Genomic DNA, 21,682 nt, shown 5'->3' on the forward strand with positions numbered 1-21,682 from the left:
TGTGGTTTGTACCTTTCCTCCCCTGGCATGTGACTACTCATGTGGTGGACCCCCTTAGAGAAGGAACAAGGGGGCCGGAAAATAGCCTTATCCAACTCCCATACAAGCCCTTGAACAACCACTCCCTTAAGCATGAAGCCCTAAGGACAATGAGGTTCTGACCCACATCAAATAATCTTAGCAACAAAGATGAGTCTGTTGACCTCAGAGACAGAGTTTCATCCTACCAGAGATTAACATCTAGGCCTCAGTTGTGTTTCAGCTCCTGGCCCAGAAAAGCAGCAAAACCAGTTGAAACAATGCCATGGCTGACATCCGTGCCAACTGCAATGACTAGTGCCGACCAATTAGTAGAGACCATGAGCCTGAAAGGACACACCTGGAAAGCTGATGAACATTCTATTGGATCCTCTCCTGATACCTCCCCTAAAATCCCTGCCTTTGGTAAACAGATAAAAGCCCTTAGGATGAAGGACCAGCTCCCTCTCCTTCTCTCCCCCCCGCCCCCCCCCCCCCCCCCCCCGCCACCCCATCTCTCCTATGCCCCTGCCTTTTCCACCACCTTCCCTCCGCCACTGTTGTCTCTCTCAAGCACACCTGCATCTTCCTCCTTTCTTCCCTCAAGGCTGTACCTTTGCTTTCCAAAGTCTCCTAAGCTCCAAGGACTCTTCTTTTGCCTCTGTAACTTGTTTCCCTCTACCCTTCAGAGTTCTTGGCTGAGTCCCCTGTAATAAAAGACAGATTAACAAGAGAAAAAGAAAACAGATTTATTAACATGTGTACCTGGGAGAGACCTGGGGGAAAATTAGTAATTCCTTGAGGTTGCTTAGAATTCAGGCTCAAATACCATAAGAAAGGGGGAGACGGGGATGTAATGCAGGCCTCTTAGGGGCGAGTAAATGATTTTTAGGAAAGATTAGTGAGCCCTTAGAAGAATTGATAGGAGACATGATAATTTGTGACAAAGTTTGTCTGGGTGTGGTGTCCACCTCAACTGTCAAAACTCCTGGACTGGGGATTTATGACAATTGAGTTCCTTTTGGAAGATATGACTTTAGGCAGCTTAAGGGGGGGGGGGGGGGGGGGCGGGGGGGAGAGGCGGTGATCAGAGAAAGCTTGTCCGTGCATTTGCGGTTTTGCTAGTGCCTACAGCTCAAAATAATATGCCGAAGCAGTTTATTTTGAAGTGGCACACCCTGAACACCTACAGGCATATATATTAGGTTGTATATACTGTTACCCTTCACCAGAATGTCACAGAGACTTCATTGACTGCCATGAGCAACCCTAGCACGAGACAGGTAGTCATGTTGTTGAATAAATGTTTGCCTTTCCTATAACTTATACACATATTACTTGTACAGTAGAACTTTAATTCCTAAAGACAAAAACCCTGAATTACTTAAATTCTGTGATATAAACTCATAGCATCCAAAAGGAAAAAAAAAAGTGTACAAGGAACATAAAGGCCTTTAAAAGGTTAAAGTGGAGGCCAGTTCCCTGGAGATGGAGGGGTTGGGGTTGGGTTGGGTTTCTAGCTGTCGGCCAGCTGCCCTCAGCCATGGCTCCTAAGACTGCGAACAAAAGAGAGGGAACCTAACGACACTAGCACGTCCCCCGTGGCCAACTGCAAGCTCGTGGGACGGATGCACAGACGGGACGACGTACGGGAAACGCGGAGCCCCCGGGAGCGGGGCGCAGTCCCGCCCGCAGGCGAGCATCCTCCAAGGTCAGCCCGGGCCCCGGCGCCAGCCTGGGCCTCTCTGGCCCGCATCTCTATGGTAGGAAGCGGGAAACCGGAAGCGGGGATCGGGCGGGGAAGAGAGCGAGGGGCGGGGCCTGGAGGGGCGGGGCCTGCGCCGCCAACCCCGCTGCGGGCCGAGGCGTGATGGCGGCGACCGAGGGGGTCGGGGAGGCTACGCAGGGCAGCGAGCCGGGTCAGCCCGAGCCGCCGCCGCCCCTACCGCACCCCCCGCCGCCCCAGCAGCAGCAAGAAGACGTGATGGCGGCTGAGGCTGGAGAAGCGGTGGCATCTCCTATGGACGACGGGTTCCTGAGCCTGGACTCACCCACCTATGTTCTGTACAGGTAACGCCCCCCGCGGGCCCGCAGGGCCGAGGCCCTTCCCCGGAGGGCGGTGGCGGGTCCGGGTCGGTGGTTCCCGCCGCCTCCGCTGGTCGGGCCAAAGTTTCCGCGGCCTCGCTGTCCGGCGGCGGGGGGCGCGCCCCGCGGGGTCAGGCCCGCCGCGGCCCTCGCGCTGCCCGGAGCCCTCGCCGTCGCCGGGAGACGGGGCGGCGGGATGACCGGCCGCGCGGAGACCGCCGCGCGCCCTGGACCGCACTCCCTCTCGGGCCGTGTCGGTGCCCGGGCTCGGGAACCTAAGAAATCTCCCGCGCCGCTCCTGCCCCCACAGAACAGCCTGGGAGCCGTCTGACTGCAGCCCGGAGGGGCGGGCGCATTTTGGGAATCTGGCAGGAAATGTCGTTTCCATCAGTTACAGATGTGCCCCCTTTAGAAACAGGGTGTAAGGCCCTCGCATGGGTCGCTCTGCGGACATGGGGAGAGCGAGTGTAGGATCCTCGGGGGGCGGGGACGTTCCCTTCGGCGCCTGGTGGGGCTACGCGGAGGGAAGGATGTTGGACGCCCGTCCTCCCCGCCTCGCCTTCCCTCCGCGTCTCCGCCGACGCCCGTCCCGTCCCGGCAGCTCGTGGTTTTCTGCTCACGCCTGTTCCCTGGCTCCAATTGAACCTACAGAGACTAGTGAGAAGTCCTTAGGTCGTATTTTCCTTTGATCTTTATTTTTTTCCCTCTCTCCTGTAGTTCTAGGTAAATCCATTAGGTTGCTTATTTGCCTTGTTTTTATGAATGAGTGCAAGTCGCTATCCAGCTTTTGTTCCTGTTTCATTGTTCATGTTTTACATTGGGTGGGGTTGGCCCCATAACCCTCCCACCCCCTGCCTGAATTGTGAAATACACAATAAGCTGTAGTTCAGCTCATTCGCGCGGCTCTCTCCTCTCCCGGGGACTGGATGACAGCCTTCCTTTTCCCATGTCTCACCCCTGGTGGCTGCTTCCCGTGTGTCTCCCTAGTGGACACAATTTCGGGATTGTCTGGCCGCCACCGAGCCTTTGCTGTCAGCAGCTGATGGGTATAGAGAACTGAAAAACACGTGAAAGGAAAAGAATATAAGTAAAGAGGGCTCACACTGGGCAGTTCACGCAGAAATGCCTGTGGTGCCCACTGTTGTTTTAGCATCGATTATGGGAGTATTCATTGAATGCACGTTTTAAGTGCTTGACATGTTATCTCACTGAATCCTCCAAACAGTCTTTTAAATTTGGTTGGTGTTATTATCATCTCCATTTTATAAATGAAGAAACTGAGGCCCGGGGAGGTTAGGTAGCGTCCGGTCGCACAGCTGTAAGTGGTAGAGCCAAAATTCAACTCAGCCGGTTGTACAGTAAGTTAATAGTGCTGACTTTGATTGTAAAATGTCAATTCCTAGGACATTGTTACTCGGTTTTTAAAAAATACTAACTCCAAAGAGTCCTATTAGACCAATGAATTAGATTGATTTCTAATTTAAAACTATTGTATTCGTGCTGCCAAAACATGTTTTTCCACTTACATAAAAATCTTACATTTGAAAACTGTTAATTTATTTTATTTGGAAGATTATTCACATTGTTTTTATTTTAAAGTTGAACATGTAAAGCAAAGTGGCAAAACTTGGTCATGAAGAATCCAACCATAGTTACATTAAGATGTTTAAAAGCTACTAGTATTAATGTAAGTGTAATTGTTGCTATTTTAAAAATACCAGAGTTCTTTTTCTTACATACTTGAATATAATCACTGAAAATATGTATATATATATTTCAGAGACAGAGCAGAATGGGCTGATATAGAGCCAGTGCCACAGAACGATGGCCCCAATCCAGTGGTCCAGATCATTTATAGTGAAAAATGTAAGTTTATTTTTATTAGGAAAAGGTCTGTAAGTCAAACTTAGTAGCAGAGTTGAAATTCACAACTATATGGCTAGGTAAATGATAGATTTTTGTCTATCTAAAAGATCTAAATGACTATGATAAGCTAATTTTGTGTTTTTTATAATTTATTTACATGACTAAGTGTTTTATTTTGTCCAAAGAGTGGACGTAGTCTAAGTATAAGTAATGAATGTTGTTACATTATTTCTTGTGTTTTTTTGTTATCCTCACCCAAAGATATTTTTTCAATTGATTTTTAGAGCGTGTGGAAGGAAGTGAAGAGAAAGGGGGAGGGAGGGGGAGAGAGAGAGAGAGAGAGAGAGAGAGAGAGAAATATCAATGTGAGAGAGCTACATCAATTGATTGCCTCCTTCACAGGCCCCCACTTGGGTGGGGGATCAAACCTGCAACTCAGGTATGTGCCCTTGACCAGGAATCGAACCCACCACCCTTGGGTGCACTGGCCCATGCTCTATCCAGCCAAGGCAGAATGTTATAAGACATAATAGCTACTTTGTGATTGTATTTTTCATTTACAGTTAATCTACAACATGAGTTACTGTTTTATTTAGAATAAACTTTGGTTGCTGAAACATGAGCATTTTGAAATATATTTTAGCAATGAGTGTTAGGCTCAGCTGGAATACATTTACTGATACTAAAATGAATGGATTATTTTCTTTGACACAATATCATTCTTTCATAGTGAATGTGAAAATGCTTTGTACATTGAAGGTCATGCAAATGTTAATTGTTAGTTGTTCTAGGGAAGTGAAATGAATAAAATGGAATGCTAGTTCTGTAGTTTTGTGTATGTACATATATATATATTTCTTTCAGTTAAGGCTTTGTTATCCAAGATCATTTCTCTGTTACAAAAGGCACTAATTGTTTCTTATTTATTTATTATGAAGTAATACCAAGATATTTTTGAAAAGAAGAATAATGGTGTAAGGGTTTGCCTTACCAAATATGAAAATGTATTACTAAAAATATCATGTGGAACTGGAATAGAAATAGATTAATAAGGAATCTAAAAATACATCATCAGTATAAATGAGAATTTAATATTTGCTAAAAAGGATATCTCATACCTGTATGAAAAAGATAGATTAATCAAATAATGTTTTTGTAACAGTTTGCTATGCATTTGGATATAAGCAAAATTATATCCCTGTCTCATAGCTTACATGAAAATAAATTTCAGATGAATTAAAGTTCCAGAACAAAATTATAAACATACTAGGAGCAAATATTAGAGAGTAATCTTTCATTCTTGGAGTGAAGAAGGTGTTAGTGAGCAAGTTATAAGACAGAATTGATTAAAGAAAAGATCAGAAGATATAACTATAAAAAATAAAAAACTTTCACATGGTAAGATGTTATATGTGAAGATATAATACTAGAGGAAATAGAGAATATCTACAAAGAGATGTTAACCAAACTAGTGATCAGAGAAATGAAAAACCACAATTTTTTCATATTCATAAGGTACCTATAACAAAGATGTTGGAGAAAACTGATATAATCATATGTTTCTCTTATTAAAAATAATAAGATGTTTTCTGCAAGATAAAAAAGTAAATCAACATTTTAAATTCTTACATATATTATGATTACAAACCACAAAGGAAAATATAATGAAATATGACTTATCGATCAAAAATTGATATATGAATATATCAAAATTTAAAATGTGTATAAGAACCCTAACCGGTTTGGCTCAGTAAATAGAGCGTCAGCCTGCAGACTGAAGGATCCCACCAGGTTCGATTCCGGTCAAGGGCATATACCTTGGTTGTGGTCACATCCCTAGTAGGAGGTGTGCAGGAGGCAGCTGATCCATGTTTCTCTCTCATCAATGTTTCTAACTCTATCACTCTCCATTCCTCTCTGTAAAAAAATCAATAAAATATATATATTATAAATAAATAAAATGTGTATAAGAGAAGACATGAATAAATTGAAAGGCAAACAGCATTGTGGGAGAAGATACACCATATAAAACAGAGGATTGATAATTTAGAACTTTATAAGAAATTCCTACAAAAGGTTAAGGAAACAAACATTAAAAAATGGGCCAAGGGGACCCTAGTGGGTTTGGTTCAGTGGTTAGGGCATCAGCCCAAAGAACTAGGAGACTTGGGTTCGATCCCTGGTCAAAGGCACGTACCTCGGTTGCAGGTTCACTTCCCAACCCCGGTCTGGGTGATGTCTCTCTTTTTCTCCCCTCTTACTTCCTCCCTTTCACTCTCTCTAAAAATTAATGAAAAAAATATTCTCAGGTGAGGATTTAAAAAAAATGGACAAAGGGTATAAACTGATAGTTCACAGAAGAGAAAATTTCCTTGTCCATTAAGTAGAGGGGAAATATTTATTGTCATTAAGAATGAGAGAGATGCAAATTAAAATGGGAATGCTATTTCTACCCATGAATTGAATAGCAAAGATTAAACCTGTGGTATCAGGTATTAGGACATATAAACAGATACATGTATTTCTGATGGTAGTTTTCATATTTTAGCCATTTTGGAAAGCAGTGTGGTATACTTAGTAAAACTGGAAAATGCCCGTATCTTACAACCTTGAAGTGCTGCTTCTATAATACATTCTGGGTTTGCTCTGGCATATGGCATCAGAAGACATACTAGGAGGTTATGAATGACTGTCCAGATTTTATTACTACCTGGTTCACATTCTAACTTCATTTTACTGTCACCTTGAACAAATTATTTAAATTTAACCTCTGTACCTCTATTCTCTCCTCTATATCCATGTTTTGGAGAATCCTACATAATAGGCTAATATGCAAATCCCAGAACGACCGGTTATGATGCACACTGCCACCAGGGGGCAGATGCTCAATGCAGGAGCTGCCTCCTGGTGGTCAGGGTGCTCCCACAGGGGAGCGCCGCTCAGCTGGAAGCCGGGCTCACAGCTGGCGAGCTCAGTGGTGGTGGCAGGAGCCTCTCCCGCCTCCGCAGCAGTCGGACATCCCCTGAGGGCTCCCAGACTGCGAGAGGGCACAGGCCAGGCTGAGGGACCTCTCCCCGCCCCCCCCCCCCCCCCCCCCCACCACCACCACCACCACCACCAAGTGCACAAATTTCATGCACCGGGCCTCTAGTGGGTAAATAAAATGTATTATTGTCATACAGTTTACTACTATATAACTATTAGGGGATCTAGATCTGTTACAACATGGACAGATCTCAAAAACAATGTTCAGTGAAAAAAAAAATACAAGTTTTAGAAACTTTGTGCCTGTGATACTAAAGTATTTTCAGGGTGGTATTCACACAATCATTTGACTTCTTTTGCTTATTGTTCTAAGTAATGCAATAAAATACCTTTCTTTGTAAGATATAACAACATTTTATACTATAATGGTAATTTTGAACAAGAAAGATAGTCCTAATGCAGTTTTGTACTATTTACAGTTAGAGATGTTTATGATTATTTCCGGGCCGTTCTGCAGCGTGATGAAAGAAGTGAGCGAGCTTTTACATTAACCAGAGATGCTATAGAGTTAAATGCAGCCAATTATACAGTGTGGTAGGTAATACATTATTAATATTTCCTGTTTAAATGTCTCATGTTTTAGTTTGGATGGCTTTTCTTTTTCTTAACTGAACTTTAACTTTTGTCAAAATAATAATTCATATATGAATTTAGAAGTCAGAGACTGAATGAAAAATAGCAACCTCTGCCCCATTCCTTCTCACTACCAACATCCCACTCCTCAGAGGTAGCAACTCAAGCTGTGTTTTTCTTGAATTAAACTGTATATTCTAAATAATATGCTTAATTTTGTTTTCATTTATCTTTTCCTTCTGTGGAAGATACAGAATTCACTGTCCACTACACTTGTTTTATTTATAAGTAGCATTTTTGTGGTGGTTTTAAAAGTAAAATATGTGATAATGTTTGTAATGGAATTAATTTATTATATAAATAATTATCTAAATGAACTATTATATAAATAATTATCTAAATGAACAAGGTTACCATACAGGAAAGAGATGTCTTTGATTCTTGTGTACTACTAATACAACACAGGTAACCCCAGATTATTGCCTAAAAATAATCATTAGTTGGTTGTCTTTTCTTGTATGTCACATTTTTTGCCTTTTGCTATTTTTACTTCAAAATGCTTGACTCTTATGGAGATTCTTCAGTAAATTAAAAGTAGAGCTACCATATCATCCAGCAATTCTACTTTTGGGCATTTATCTGAAGAAAACAAAAACACTAATTTGAAAAGATACCTGCACATCTGTGTTCCTTGCAGCATTACTAGTAACAGCCGAGAAATGTAAGCAACCTAGATGTCCATCAATAGATAAATGGATAAAGATGTAGTGTACCGTATATACAGCAATGGGCAAAAGTAGACTTTCAGTTGTGAGTATGCCAAAGTTTATTCTTGTATTATTATTTATTAATTATTGTATTATTTATATTACAAATGTAAACCTACTTTTGCCACACCCTGTATACACAGTGGAATATTATGCAGCAATAAAAAAGAATGAAATCTTGCCATTTGTGGCAACATGGATGGACATAGAGGGTATTATGCTAAGTAAAGTAAGTCAGACAGAGAAAGACAAATGCCATATGATTTTATGTATATGTGGAATCAAAAAGAAAACAAAATAATGAATAAATAAAACAAAACAGAAACAGACTAGTAGTTGTAGAGCACAAACTGATAGTTGCCCAAAGAGAGGGGTTGGGAGGATGAGAAGAAAAAAATTACTTTTAAATGCTTGATTCTTCCAATGACCAGATATATGTAGGAGTTTAGACCAAAAAAAAAAAAAAAAGTCTTATTCTGTTGTCTTGTAGCTTTATTTGATACTGTGGGGAGGCGATTTATGTGGAGTATGAGACTTTGAATGCTTGATGTTTGCTATAGGCATTTCCGGAGAGTTCTCTTAAAGTCACTTCAAAAGGATCTACATGAGGAAATGAGCTATATCACTGCGATAATTGAAGAACAGCCAAAAAACTATCAAGTTTGGTAAGATGAAAATAGGAGGGAGACATGTTACTATGCTGATAGTACCTGCCAATGGGTGATGCAAATATAGGGAATTGTTTGTTGCTTTATAATTTTAGTATTTTGCATTGGAGCTAATGTTACCTGCCTCACAGGGTTGTTAGGAGGATTAAATGAGACAATTTTTTTAGTGTTTAAAGTAGTGCCTGACCCGTGGTTAACACTAAAATGTTTGCTATTATTATTATTTAAAATATCTAGCATGTAATAGTGCTAGAGTCAGAAAAGAATTTGAGTTTTAAAATCTGAAATATTTTCTTTGTGTTAAAAAATGCCTTTTTGGTATTTGATCTTGTATTTTTTTAATTTAAAATATTTATACTGATGTTGGAGATACAAAGATGAACCAGATACAATCTAAAAGGAAAAGCAAATAATAAAACCAGTTATTTTACAGTGTAGTGTGAAAAGCATAATGATAGTTTTTCACAGAGTGTATTTGTTCTAAAAATCAAGCCCCTACGTTTACACAAGAGTATAGACTAGTATTTGTGAGGGGAGCAGAATACAATGGGAAAAGAGAGGTAAATAATGGAGCAGAGGACAAAGAACGAGTTTGAACAGTACCCAGGATACAGTGAGCACTCCATGAATGAAAGCTGCTGTGGAGAAGTGGAGGTCATATTGGTGAAGGAAGAGGAAGAGGAGGTGGTTGTGAAGCTAGTGAAGTAGCAGAAGCAACTGTCTGCACTTTCTGTGCCACTCACTGCCTGCTCAAAATGCAGGAGTTACACCATTTTTTTTTTTCAATATAATGATCGACACATGCCTATCTTTATGCCTGAGATTTAAGGTTGATTTCTGAGAGGAACAACCTCTGTGACAAAGAAAATATTCTGGGGAGACGCATGAAAGAGCACAATGCACTCAGGGAGTTGTATAACTCCATGTGATTAGAGTAAATGGGATAAGATCATAAAGACCCTTATGAACATTAGTAAGGAGTGTGGACTTGATCCTAGGCATTGGAGAGCTATTGCCAAATTTTAATTAAGGAAGTAATACGGTTGGTTTTGTGTCTTGGAAGTTTTACCCTGACTGTAGGGTGGAGCATAGATGGAATAGGTTCACAGCCCTGATAGGCCATTGCACTGGTATAGGCTAAGAGAGGGTGTGGAGCGGGTTTAGGGGAGAGAAGGATATATTCGAGAGAGGGTTTGTAGACAGAAGCAACAGGTTTGAAGTTTAATTTATTGGAGGAGTGATGAACAATGATGTCAATATATATATTTGGCTTGACCACTGGGTGAATGGTGGTGCCAACCACCGGGGAATTTGTAAGACAAAGCAGCACATTTCTGGGGAAGAGAGATGGATCTAGTATTGGACAAATGGCATGTGATGTGCCTATGGAAAAACCTATGTATTGTGGTCCAGCACATGGTTGAAAAGTGCTCATCTGGAGTTGAGGTCATAGCTATGGATGAGGATGCTCAGGGAGAATTAGAGGAGAAGGCTGAGGATAGAACACCAGTGAACATCATTTAAGAAGCATTCCAGGATGACTGAGCAAGGAAACCAAAAGTTAGTGTCATCACAGAAACCAAGAGGAGAGAGAGTTTTAAGAAGAAAGGAGTGGATGACGGTTTCAAAACTGCTGACAGGTCAAGGAAAGTAAGGACTAAAAGATGACCAACGGGTTTGTTAATTAGGTGGGTTTGAGTTAGTGATCTTGGCATGAGAGTCCTCCCACCTGGGTGGGGTGGTGACTGGATGGGCAGGAGGGAAGTGGTAGGAAGAGAAAAGAAGGCACATAGTGGGGTGAATCATAAATGGGAGATGAGGGTTGGCTGTTGAGAAAAGAAGGGATAGCAAGTTGCTAGTCGGGTATAGTTTTTTTTGTTTTGTTTTTTCAACATGGAAAACTCCTCTTTTGACAGATTTGTCACTTATCATAGCTACAATTCTGCCCACAAACTAGTGAAATGAGCATTTATTTGCTTGTATGGTGACACTTTGGACTTAAGGAAAACTGGCAGTCTATTTATAACCAGAGGAGCTTCAAACTTGATAAAATATTATATATCCTGTAGTCTTATGCCATTGGTCTTTGATAGAATTTTGTGGTTGTTAAAAGACTTTAAACCTCCTTTAAGCTGTAAACTATTTGATTTCATTTTATATAAAAATCACAAATCACTGTTTTATGTTTTTCAACTTAGTATTCTGAAATTTTTTCTCTTAGTGTTTCTTTTTTGTTACCTTTTCTCTCCAGCAGAGCCTTGAGAATTAGAGATGATTTCTGTTTCTTCAGTGTTCCTTCACATCACCTAGCACAGCACATGCAACTGTTACTTTAGTTCCAGAATAAATTCACACAAAACTTCTCTCCCTTTTTCACCGGCTTTAGGCATCATAGGCGAGTATTAGTGGAGTGGCTAAAAGATCCATCTCAGGAGCTTGAGTTTATTGCTGATATTCTTAATCAGGATGCAAAGAATTATCATGCATGGCAGCATCGACAGTGGGTTATTCAGGTATTGTCTTTCTTATCACAATGTTTTCCAATTTTTTATTTTTTAACTGAATTAAATAATTAAAATTATTAAATTGTAAGTATACTTCTGAACTGAAACATACATGTAGTTTATGTATATACATATAAACACAATATGTATATCATTATTATTAAGTTAGTTATCTGACACTTTTCATGTTGGTTAACTTTTATAATTTCTTGATATATTCATGAGTAGCTTTATATTAAAGAAGAATAATAGTAACAATACTTAGGTTGAATATACATCACATCTTATATTTGTCAACAAATTGAATAGAAAAAGTAGTTCTAATTTTTTAATACAACTTCGTGGTTTTTTTTGGTTGTTTTTTTTTTTTTTTTTAGTATATTTTATTGATTTTTTACAGAGAGGAAGGGAGAGAGATAGAGAGTTAGAAACATCGATGAGAGAGAAACATCGATCAGCTGCCTCCTGCACATCTCCTACTGGGGATGTGCCCGCAACCCAGGTACATGCCCTTGACCAGAATCGAACCTGGGACCTTTCGGTCCGCAGGCCGACGCTCTATCTACTGAGAGAAACCGGTTTCGGCACAACTTCGTTATTTTAATTAACAAGAGCATCATACACACTAAGGTTTTTGCATATATAAACTTAGGAATATGATTTTACAGTAACTATTATATATTTTATTTCCGCCCAATTGTTAAAGTTTTATGCTAAATCTTGAATAGAAGAGAATAGTTAGGACTCCCACTCTGGGAATTTAATTTATTCTACCAAACAGTTCTAGCGTTGTTTTCTGTGAAATTTTCCCCAGTAATTACTACTTTCTGAGCTATTCATTATACCAAGATTATTTCATCAAATGATTTTTTATTTAAAATTTTAAACTTTTCTAAATTGGAATAAAGGGATACATTTTTTAAGGTATTCAGTATATTTTTTTATGAATTTCTACCTTTTTTCGATTAAAACATAAATATAATTCCACAAGCTTTTTCATAGTTAACGTCTCTGACTGTTTTAGCATTTATAAGTTTTGATCATTCTACTTTTTTTCCAAATTCTCTGTATGGGTTCTCTTCTCCGTAATTTTTTTGTTTGTTTCATATTATAATTTTTTATTTCTTGATTTTAAAGAGAGAGAGGAGGTGGGGAGAGAAACATCCATTTGTTGTTCCACTTATTTATACATTTCATCGGTTAGTTCTTATGTGCAAGACTGGAAACGAACCCACAACCTTGGCGTATCAGCATGATACTCTAACCAACTGAGCTACTTGGCAAGGGCCTTTCTCTTTAATTTAAAAAATTAAAACAACTTTGCCCTGGCTGGGTGGCTCAGTTGGTTGGAGTGTTGTCCTGTACACCAAAACAGGTTGGATTCCTGGCAGGGCACATACGTAGGTTATAGGTTTCATCCCCAGTCAGGGCATGTATCGGAGGCAACTAATCAATGTTTCTTTCTCTCTCTCTCTCTCTCTCTCTCTCTCTCCCCCCCCCCCCCCCCCCCCGCCTTCCTCTCTCTCTAAAAAGCAATAAAAACATATCCTTAGGTGAGGACTTTAAAAAGATATATTAAAAAACAGCTTTATAATGTGAAAACTTTTTTTTTTTTTTTAATCTTTATTGTTCAGATTATTACATTTGTTCCTCTTTTTTCCCCCCATAACTCCCCTCCTTCCAGCTCCCACCCCACCCTCCACCCTCATTCCCCACCCACTGAGTTCATCCATAGGTGCATGATTTTTGTCCAGTCTCTTCCCGAATCTCCCATTCCCCTTTCCCCCGCAAGAATAGTCAGTCCATTCCCTTTCTATGTCCCTGATTCATTATAGTCACCAGTTCATTCTGTACATCAGGTTATTTATTCACTTGATTCTTAGATTCATTTGTTGATAGATGCATATTTGTTGTTCATAATTTGTATCTTTACCTTTTTCTTCTTCCTCTTCTTAAAGGATACCTTTCAGCATTTCATATAATACTGGTTTGGCGGTGATGAACTCCTTTAGTTTTTCCTTATCTGTGAAGCTCTTTATCTGACCTTCAATTCTGAATGATAGCTTTGCTGGATAAAGTAATCTTGGTTGTAGGTTCTTGGTATTCAGCACTTTGAATATTTCTTGCCATTCCCTTCTGGCCTGCAAAGTTTCTGTTGAGAAATCAGCTGACAGTCGTATGGGTATTCCCTTGTAGGTAATTGAGCCTCTTTCTCTTGCTGCTTTTAAGATTTTCTCTTTGTCTTTTGCTCTTGGCATTTTAATGATGATGTGTCTTGGTGTGGTCCTCTTTGGATTCCTTTTGTTTGGGGTTCTCTTCGCTTCTTGGACCTGTAAGTCCATTTCTTTCACTAGGTGGGGGAAGTTTTCTGCCATTATTTCTTGAAATAGGTTTTCAATATCTTGCTGTCTCTCATCTTCTGGGACTCCAATGACTCTGATATTAGTCCGCTTAAAGCTGTCCCAGAGGCTCCTTACACTATCTTCACACTTTCGGATTCTTTTTTCATTATGCTTTTCTAATTGGGTGTTTTTTGTCGAATCTTTGGTTTGATTCTTGCACTCCTCTGGTCTGCTATTGGGTATAATATTCTTTATTTCAGTCCGTGTATGCTTACTTTCTAATTTCTTTATCGTAGCATCGAGGGTCTCATTAGTTTTCGTGAGGCTCTGCACAAATTTATGGCAAGCCCTCAAAATTGCGATTCTTAGCTCCATATCCTCCATTTCTGTCATGTTTTTTTGTCTCCGCATCTTTTATGCTTTCTTGGTGCACCCCCTTGTGGTCTCTGTGCGCAGTCTTGTTCTAGCGAAGCCTTAATTGTTGTAGTTAACACTAGAGGGATTTGACCATCAGGCCGACTGGAGGTGGAAATCAGCTGTGGGAAAACTTCAGTCCTCAGGGGAGGTGCTAGTCCAGCCCTAGCCTGAGGCGGTCTGCAAATGGTTGTGCGCAGGGTTTGGGTGGGGCGGGCTCAACAGGGCGGGGGGGAGGGAGCAGCTATGGCCGCTCTCAGTCCATCCCCAGGGGCTCTGCCTCTCTGTCCCAGCAATCGCTGCAAACCTCGGAGGGGCCGTAGCCAGACAGTCCCGCTTCTCCCGTTTGAGTCTGGGTCCCTAGAGACTCGCCCGGATCTGTAGCCCAGAGTCTGAGATTCGCTCCTGATTGAAAACGACAATCGCGCCCTCAGCCGCCAGCCCGCTTTGCGCGCGCACCCTCACCACCGCACCGCTGTACCTTTAAATTTTCCACACTGCGCCTCCGCTGAGCGTCGGAATGCTGTTGTTTTTGCTTCTAGTTGAAGAGACTCTCCTCAGCCAGCCTTCCCGTGGTTCCGGTTGATGTCCGCTCCGACTTTTAGTTGTATTTTTGAAGTGGTTGTCCACGGCGGCAGTCTCTGGTGTTTTACCTATGCCGCCATCTTCGATTCTCCTGAAAACTTTGTCTAAATCTAATTGTGGGTCTTTCTCTACATCTATTTTAATGTAATTTTGTCATATGTGTGCATTTTGAATATTTTGTTTTATTTAATGTATTAATATCAGATTAATCACATCAAATTAATATGTTGGAGTTAATCATTTTCTTACTAAGTTTGGTGGGGTTTATTTTCCTCTAAAATTTCACCATAAACAATTCATAAGATTTTAGTTAAATATACTTCTTTTGCTTTTGATTTAGTCCTTTAGAATAATTCTGGGCTCAGATAGCATAAACGTGCATCATGTTACCTGGATTGTTCTCAAGAAGATGGTACTGAATTACAGGCTGCTTTGGCTGCTCTCTCTTCCTGATATTTTCATCCCTCATAACCAATCCCTTGTCTTTGATTACTTTTCTTTCCCACTGCATTTGCTTGAACTGCAACTGTCATTCTCCTCCAACTGTGTGCTGAGTCCCACATCTTCAGTTAGACCTACTTATCTTTGCTGAAATTTGATTAATTTTTATTGTTTATAAATAATGGGACATTTCTAATTGAATGTTTATTATTTATTTTCTTTTAGGAATTTAAACTTTGGGATAATGAGCTGCAGTATGTAGACCAACTTCTTAAAGAGGATGTGAGAAATAACTCTGTCTGGAACCAAAGATACTTCGTAATTTCTAACACCACTGGCTACAATGATCGGGCTGTATTGGAAAGAGAAGTCCAGTTAGTAATCTCCTTCACTTGTTCACTCAGTAAAAGAATATTTGTGTGCCTACCATATGTCAGGTATTGGGGAGACAGCAAAGATCAGGACTGTCCCACTTTTACCCTCATGGAACTAATAGGACAGAATACTTAGATGAAATTGATAATGATAAATTTACAAGTATATAGTATACCTCTGCTTTGTAATGTCTTAACTTTCTTGAAATACTGTTGCTACTGTAGATTGAGAAGAAACCAGATTTCATAGTGTCTAGGAAGCTTTGTTTAAAACTATCGTATTAAATTCTTTTGTATGTTGGATAATAGTCCCCTGATGCCATGTTATTCTAGTGCAGGGTTTTTTGTTTGTTTGTTTGTTTTTAAATATATTTTTTATTGATTTTTTAGAGAGAAGAAAGGAGAGGGATAGAGAGTTAGAAACATCGATGAGAGAGAAACATCGATCAGCTGCCTCCTGCACACTCCCCACTGGGGATGTGCCCGCAACCAAGGTACATGCCCTTGACCGGAATCGAACCTGGGACCCTTGAGTCCGCAGGCTGATGCTCTATCCACTGAGCCAAACCGGTTAGGGCTCTAGTGCAGGGTTTTCAGCCAGATAAATCTTTGCTGTAGGGGCTGTCCTGTGCATTGTAGTATGTGGAGCATACCTGGCCTGTATACCCTATACAACAGTCCTCGACTTATGATGGTTCAATTTATGATTTTTTAACTTTAAGATGTTGTGAAAGGGGTGGGGGTTGAGGGTGGGCTAGAAGTGATCAGTAGAGGAAAAAGAGGAACATATGTAGTACTCTCAACAATAAAGATTTTTTTAAATAAAAGATGTAAGCAGTACAATTCAGTAGAAACCAGCTAGGCTAAGCTATGGTGTTCTGTATGTTGGGTGTATTAAATGCATTTTTGAGTTACAATATTTTCAATTATAATGAGTTTATCGGGACATAACCCTGTCATAAGTCGAGGGGCATCTGTAGATCAATAGTAACCCTCCCTCCCCAGTTGTGACAAACAGAAATGTCCCCCGACATTGCCAGATGTCCCCTCGGGAGCATAGTTGTCTGCAGTTGAAAATTACTGGTCTAGCAAGCATAAGGCTGTTATAAGAGACAGAAATTTCTGAATTGGCATGAGTATGTCTGTATATCCATAAACAGCCACCTCTTTTCTGACTTTTGTCTATTTTGTCTCAGTAGTCTGATTTAAATTTAAACATGTTTGTTTTTATAGTCTCATGAGACCATAATCATAATTCTAATTGTGAAAGTTAATTAACAGCTTCTGTTTTTTTTCCTTTTATAGTTGGTATTCCGTTGTGAGGATTAGGAAAAGGATGCTCTGAAGGAAAGCAAAGCATCATCCTTCAGAAAATTCAATAGCTTCCTTGCCAAAGTTATTCTACCTTGAAATAATCCAATTAATAATTAGGGAGTTTCAAAATAGTATATGTTTCTTATTTACTGTAGCCTACTACATTAGGTTAGACATAATAAGATATTTAAAAAATTGAATATAAAGAGTTTGGAAAATGCAGACTTCTCTCATAGCCTTTAAAGGAAGATCACTGGCTTTCTAGTACCAAATAGAAATAAAAATAATCAGCCAAGAATCTAAGAGTTTTCCATTCTTAAAGTTTATTATACCCTATAGATAGGTAAAAGAAATATTTAAGATGCTAAGAGTAGCAGTAGTTTTCTTTAATTTAGTTAATTAAATTTAACTCTAAGAATACAGGTGTAGCTGATTATTTTCTGTAGTTTTTCCCTTTTATAAAAGCAGTTCAGTTTACTTGTGGGGAATTAATACTGAATTGTATAAAATTAAACATCAGAATCTCTTATTCTCCTTCCCATATCCCATTCTTGAAAAATTGTGGGGTGTTTCCCCCTCCCCATCAATTTGAGAGAGAGTAAGGGGGAGAGAGAAAAACATCAGTTTATTGTTCCACTTACCCATGCATTCATTGGTCGATTCTTGTATGTGCCCTGATGGGGAATCAAACTACAACCTTGGCATATTGAACAACACTCTAACCAACTGAGCTACCTGGCCAGGGCCCATATCCCATTCTAGAGGGAGCTACAAGTAGTGAATCCTTCCAAGCCTTATAAATACATTACAAACATGTACAGCAACCTGGGCAATCATATTATACACATTGCCTTTTTTTTCCCCCCACTAAATACATCATGGTAATATTTTTATTTGAGTACATAACCTACTAGCACTATTGATAATAGTTACTATTTATCAAGCATTTACTAAGATTATATAGTTCTCCTTTTTCAACAATTAAGGATTTGACAGCCATAAGTAGATCTTAGACTTTTCCCCCAAGATTGCTTTACAAGTAAAAGGTAAATCTTGTTTTAGCTGACATTTTCCTTCAGAGGGAAAGCCTAAATTAAAGGAAATCTCCTTTCTTTTCTGTTGTGAATTGAGCCTTCATATTGAGTGTCCTTCTCCAGAATTGGATACAAATATTCAATAGGGAAGAACTATGTCAAAAAGAATTGACAGTTGGAGACTGGAGAGACTTAAATATGACCTAGAGAGGTACCAAAGTCCACTCAGAGAGAAATGAAAGCACATATCTAAGCTATGCTACCATCTTACTAAAACTGTTTCTAATGATTGCACTGCTCTTAAAATTATACACATATTGTGCTCTTTTTCTTATAGGTACACTCTGGAAATGATCAAGCTAGTACCACATAATGAAAGTGCATGGAACTACTTGAAAGGGTAAGAGGATGTTTTTTGCTTGTTTTATATAAAATACAACCTGTTAATATGATGCATTATGAACTATGTTCCATAATCAGATTCCAAAATGATACTAAAAATTTTTCTGTTTTTCTCTGAGAGCAGAAGTGTATTATGACAACACCCAAGAACAGTGTCCTCTACCCTTCCCTTCACCTCCCAAGCACATATACCAGCCCAGTTTTTAGAATAGTCCATGAGTGAACAATAATAAATTATAACTGAAGTTATGAATCCTGTAGTCTTTATGTCAAAGAATGGAATACAGCTTGCTATAGCAAGAAAATCTAACCTATTCCGGTGCTCTTCTCTCTGAGACAAGCCGTTATATAGACTCAGACAGTGAAAAAAAAAGATTGGAATACACACCCTCAGTGTATGTGCAGCTCAGGAGCACAGTAAGGCAAGGCCAACTATTTACAATCAGACTGCACAAATGCAGGCAGCCTCTCTGATTCACTTCTAGAGATCTCCTGCTCAAGTCTCACTTGTTAAACTGACAAGGTTTCCCTTGCCTGGCCACTGACACACCCAGGCTCCCTGTCGCACTTAGAGGTCTCCAAGAGCCAAAGTACGTGGCCCGGTCACATTGGGAGGTGTGTGCAGGGTAGGGGCCTGTGATATCTGGAGAGCTGAAAGGATAAGTTAAAACTCTCCTGTGTTTTCCTTCACTTTTTAATTTTAAGAAGATTTGTTTTCTGCTTTAATTTTGTGTGAATTTCATTTAGTTTCAACTTCATTCAAAATGTCTCCTTTTCTTGCTTATGTCACAGGAGCTATTGATCTTTCTACTATTTTTGCTCTTCTCAAAAATTAGAATAATTTCTCTTTTTAGGATTTTGCAGGATCGTGGTCTTTCCAAATATCCCAATCTATTAAATCAATTGCTTGATTTGCAACCAAGTCATAGTTCCCCCTACCTAATTGCCTTTCTTGTGGACATCTATGAAGATATGCTAGAAAACCAATGTGACAACAAGGAGGACATTCTTAATAAAGCATTAGAGGTAAGCTGGTGGAACTCATCACTTCCTTTTTGCTATCTCAGAATTGGGTCATTCCAGTACCACTAATATTCATGTCTCTTTCAGCAGTTACTGAGAATTCAATGCAGGACTATTTCTGTTGTTTAGAGCAATACCCACGTCACTAGTGAACGTAGTACGCAACTCTGGTGGTGTATCTCATTTGAACATGACTGAGTTAAACTGTATTAGCTCAAAAGCATCTGCCCTAAAGATTTAATTACACATTTTCTTTAATGAATTGTTTGTTTTTCATTTTTAGTTATGTGAAATCCTAGCTAAAGAAAAGGACACTATAAGAAAGGAGTATTGGAGATATATTGGAAGATCTCTTCAAAGCAAACACAGCACAGAAAGTGACCCACCAACAAATGTACAGCAATAACACCATCTAGAAGAACTTGATAGACTGCTTTTATTTTTTTAAGAGACTCTAATGCAGGAGTTTAAAACTACCCTGTGCCTGTGGTGTAAAACATGCATTGCACAGATACTGCTTTTTAACAAGAACTAAGTACGATGTTCCTTGGGTGCTGCTGCCATGCAGACTAGCTCTTAAGTAATTTGATTATTTTATAGCAAAGTAATTGGGGGGAGGGAGAAGGAAAAAAGTCCCATATAGGAACTTTTGTAGTCTTATCAACATTTACTTTAACCCCTTAGCATCAGCTCCTCCCTGAATGGTATATGCATCAGGATTTGCAGCATAAATGATTACAGATAACTTATATGTAATGGATATGAGATAGCTTAAATTTTGGTTTAGGAAGCAAGGAATGCAATTGTTACTCAGAGCTGCTATGCCACACTCACAATATCTTGCTATTACTGTAACCAACTAATGCCAAAAAAATGGTTTTGTAATAAAATTATAGATGTATTCTAAAACAACGCCATAGTAGTTTGACTTTTTTCTTTTCTTTTTTTAACTTTATTTTTATTGTTGACACTATTACAGATGTCCCCGTTTTGTCCCCCTTCACCCATCTCCACCCAGCCCCCGCCCCCTTCCCTCTGGCCATCACCACACTGTTTGTGTCTGTGGGTTAGACATATACATTCTTTAGCTAATTCTTTCACCTTCTTTCATCCAATCCCCCTCCCCTGACAGCGGTCAGAATGTTCCATGTATTCATGCCTCTGTTTCTGTTTTGTTCATCACTTTATTTTGTTCATTAGATTCCACATATAAGTGAGATCATACGCTATTTTTCTTTCTCTGACTGGCTTATTTCACTTAGCATAATAATCTCTAGGTCCATCCATGCTGTTACAAAAGGTAAGAGTTCCTTTTTTACGGCCAAGTAGTATTCCGATGTGTAAGTGTACCACAGTTGTTTTTTTTAATCCAGTCATCTACTGATCTGCACTTGGGCTCTTTCCAGATCTTGGCTATTGTAAATAATGCTGCTATGAACATAGGGGTGTATATATTCTTTCGACCCAGTATTTTGAGATTTTTAGGATATATTCCCAGAAATAGTTTCATTTTTTAAAATGGCATTTAACTAGCCCTAACCGGTTTGGCTCAGTGGATAAAGCGTCAGCCTGCGGACTCAAGGGTCCCAGGTTCGATTCCAGTGAAGGGCATGTACCTTGGTTGCGGGCACATCCCCAGTAGGGAGTGTGCAGGAGGCAGCTGATCGATGTTTCTCTCTCATCGATGTTTCTAACTCTCTATCCCTCTCCCTTCCTCTCTGTAAAAAAATCAATAAAATATATTTTTTTAAAAAATAGCATTTAACTATATATAAGGAACGTTTTCCCAGCTTAGAAAAGCAATTGAGGGAGAAAATCTATATATATAAAAGCGTAATATGGAAATCTACCTGACAGTGGAATGACAGTTTGCTATGATGCACACTGACCACCAGGGGACAGACGCTCAATGCAGGAGCTGCCCCCAGCCCTCCCCCAACCCCCCCATTGGGGCCTGCTGGCCAACCTCTTGGTTCCACCCCCTGGCCTGCAGGCTCCATTCACCTGATGGGAAACGGGGAACCAGGGGGTGGGTGGCGGCGGATGTGGGTGGTGCCAGGCCAAGGTGGGTGCGAGCGAGCAGAGCCCCAATTGCTCCCCTGGTTGCCCCACACACAGGGTGACCAGCGGCAGGGTGTGGGGCTGGTGAGCAGGCGGAAACAGCCAACTTCTCAGTTCTTCCCCCTGGCCCCCCGATGGGGGATGGGGAACCGGGGGTGGGTGGCCG

The 21,682-nt window shown here is 40.1% G+C and overlaps 1 protein-coding gene and 1 pseudogene across 1 annotated transcript; both read left to right on the forward strand.

Moving 5' to 3' along the window:
• Nucleotides 1-1,867: 1,867 nt before the first annotated feature.
• On the forward strand, nt 1,868-20,367 carry FNTA (farnesyltransferase, CAAX box, subunit alpha). Its single transcript, XM_070408498.1, has 9 exons — nt 1,868-2,088; nt 3,884-3,969; nt 7,434-7,548; nt 8,915-9,019; nt 11,409-11,535; nt 15,534-15,682; nt 18,368-18,430; nt 19,287-19,458; nt 19,739-20,367. Exons 1-9 carry the CDS (start codon nt 1,889-1,891, stop codon nt 19,859-19,861), a joined length of 1,140 nt encoding a protein of 379 aa, XP_070264599.1. The 5' UTR covers nt 1,868-1,888; the 3' UTR covers nt 19,862-20,367.
• LOC139007876 (small nucleolar RNA SNORA28) lies at nt 18,680-18,795 on the forward strand (annotated as a pseudogene).
• Nucleotides 20,368-21,682: the final 1,315 nt, after the last annotated feature.

The sequence above is a fragment of the Myotis yumanensis genome, unplaced genomic scaffold (assembly GCF_028538775.1).
Source record: "Myotis yumanensis isolate MYYU_CA2020_CCGP unplaced genomic scaffold, mMyoYum1.0.hap1 SCAF_3, whole genome shotgun sequence".
Taxonomy (NCBI): Eukaryota; Metazoa; Chordata; class Mammalia; order Chiroptera; family Vespertilionidae; genus Myotis; species Myotis yumanensis.

Excerpts from the sequence above, each read along its gene's own strand:
- FNTA (XM_070408498.1), top strand. The coding sequence starts at position 1,889 with ATGGCGGCGACCGAGGGGGTCGGGGAGGCTACGCAGGGCAGCGAGCCG. Across the intron at positions 18,431-19,286 it reads GCATGGAACTACTTGAAAGG|GATTTTGCAGGATCGTGGTC; the intron begins GTAAGAGGATGT and ends TTCTCTTTTTAG. Across the intron at positions 19,459-19,738 it reads TTCTTAATAAAGCATTAGAG|TTATGTGAAATCCTAGCTAA; the intron begins GTAAGCTGGTGG and ends TTTCATTTTTAG.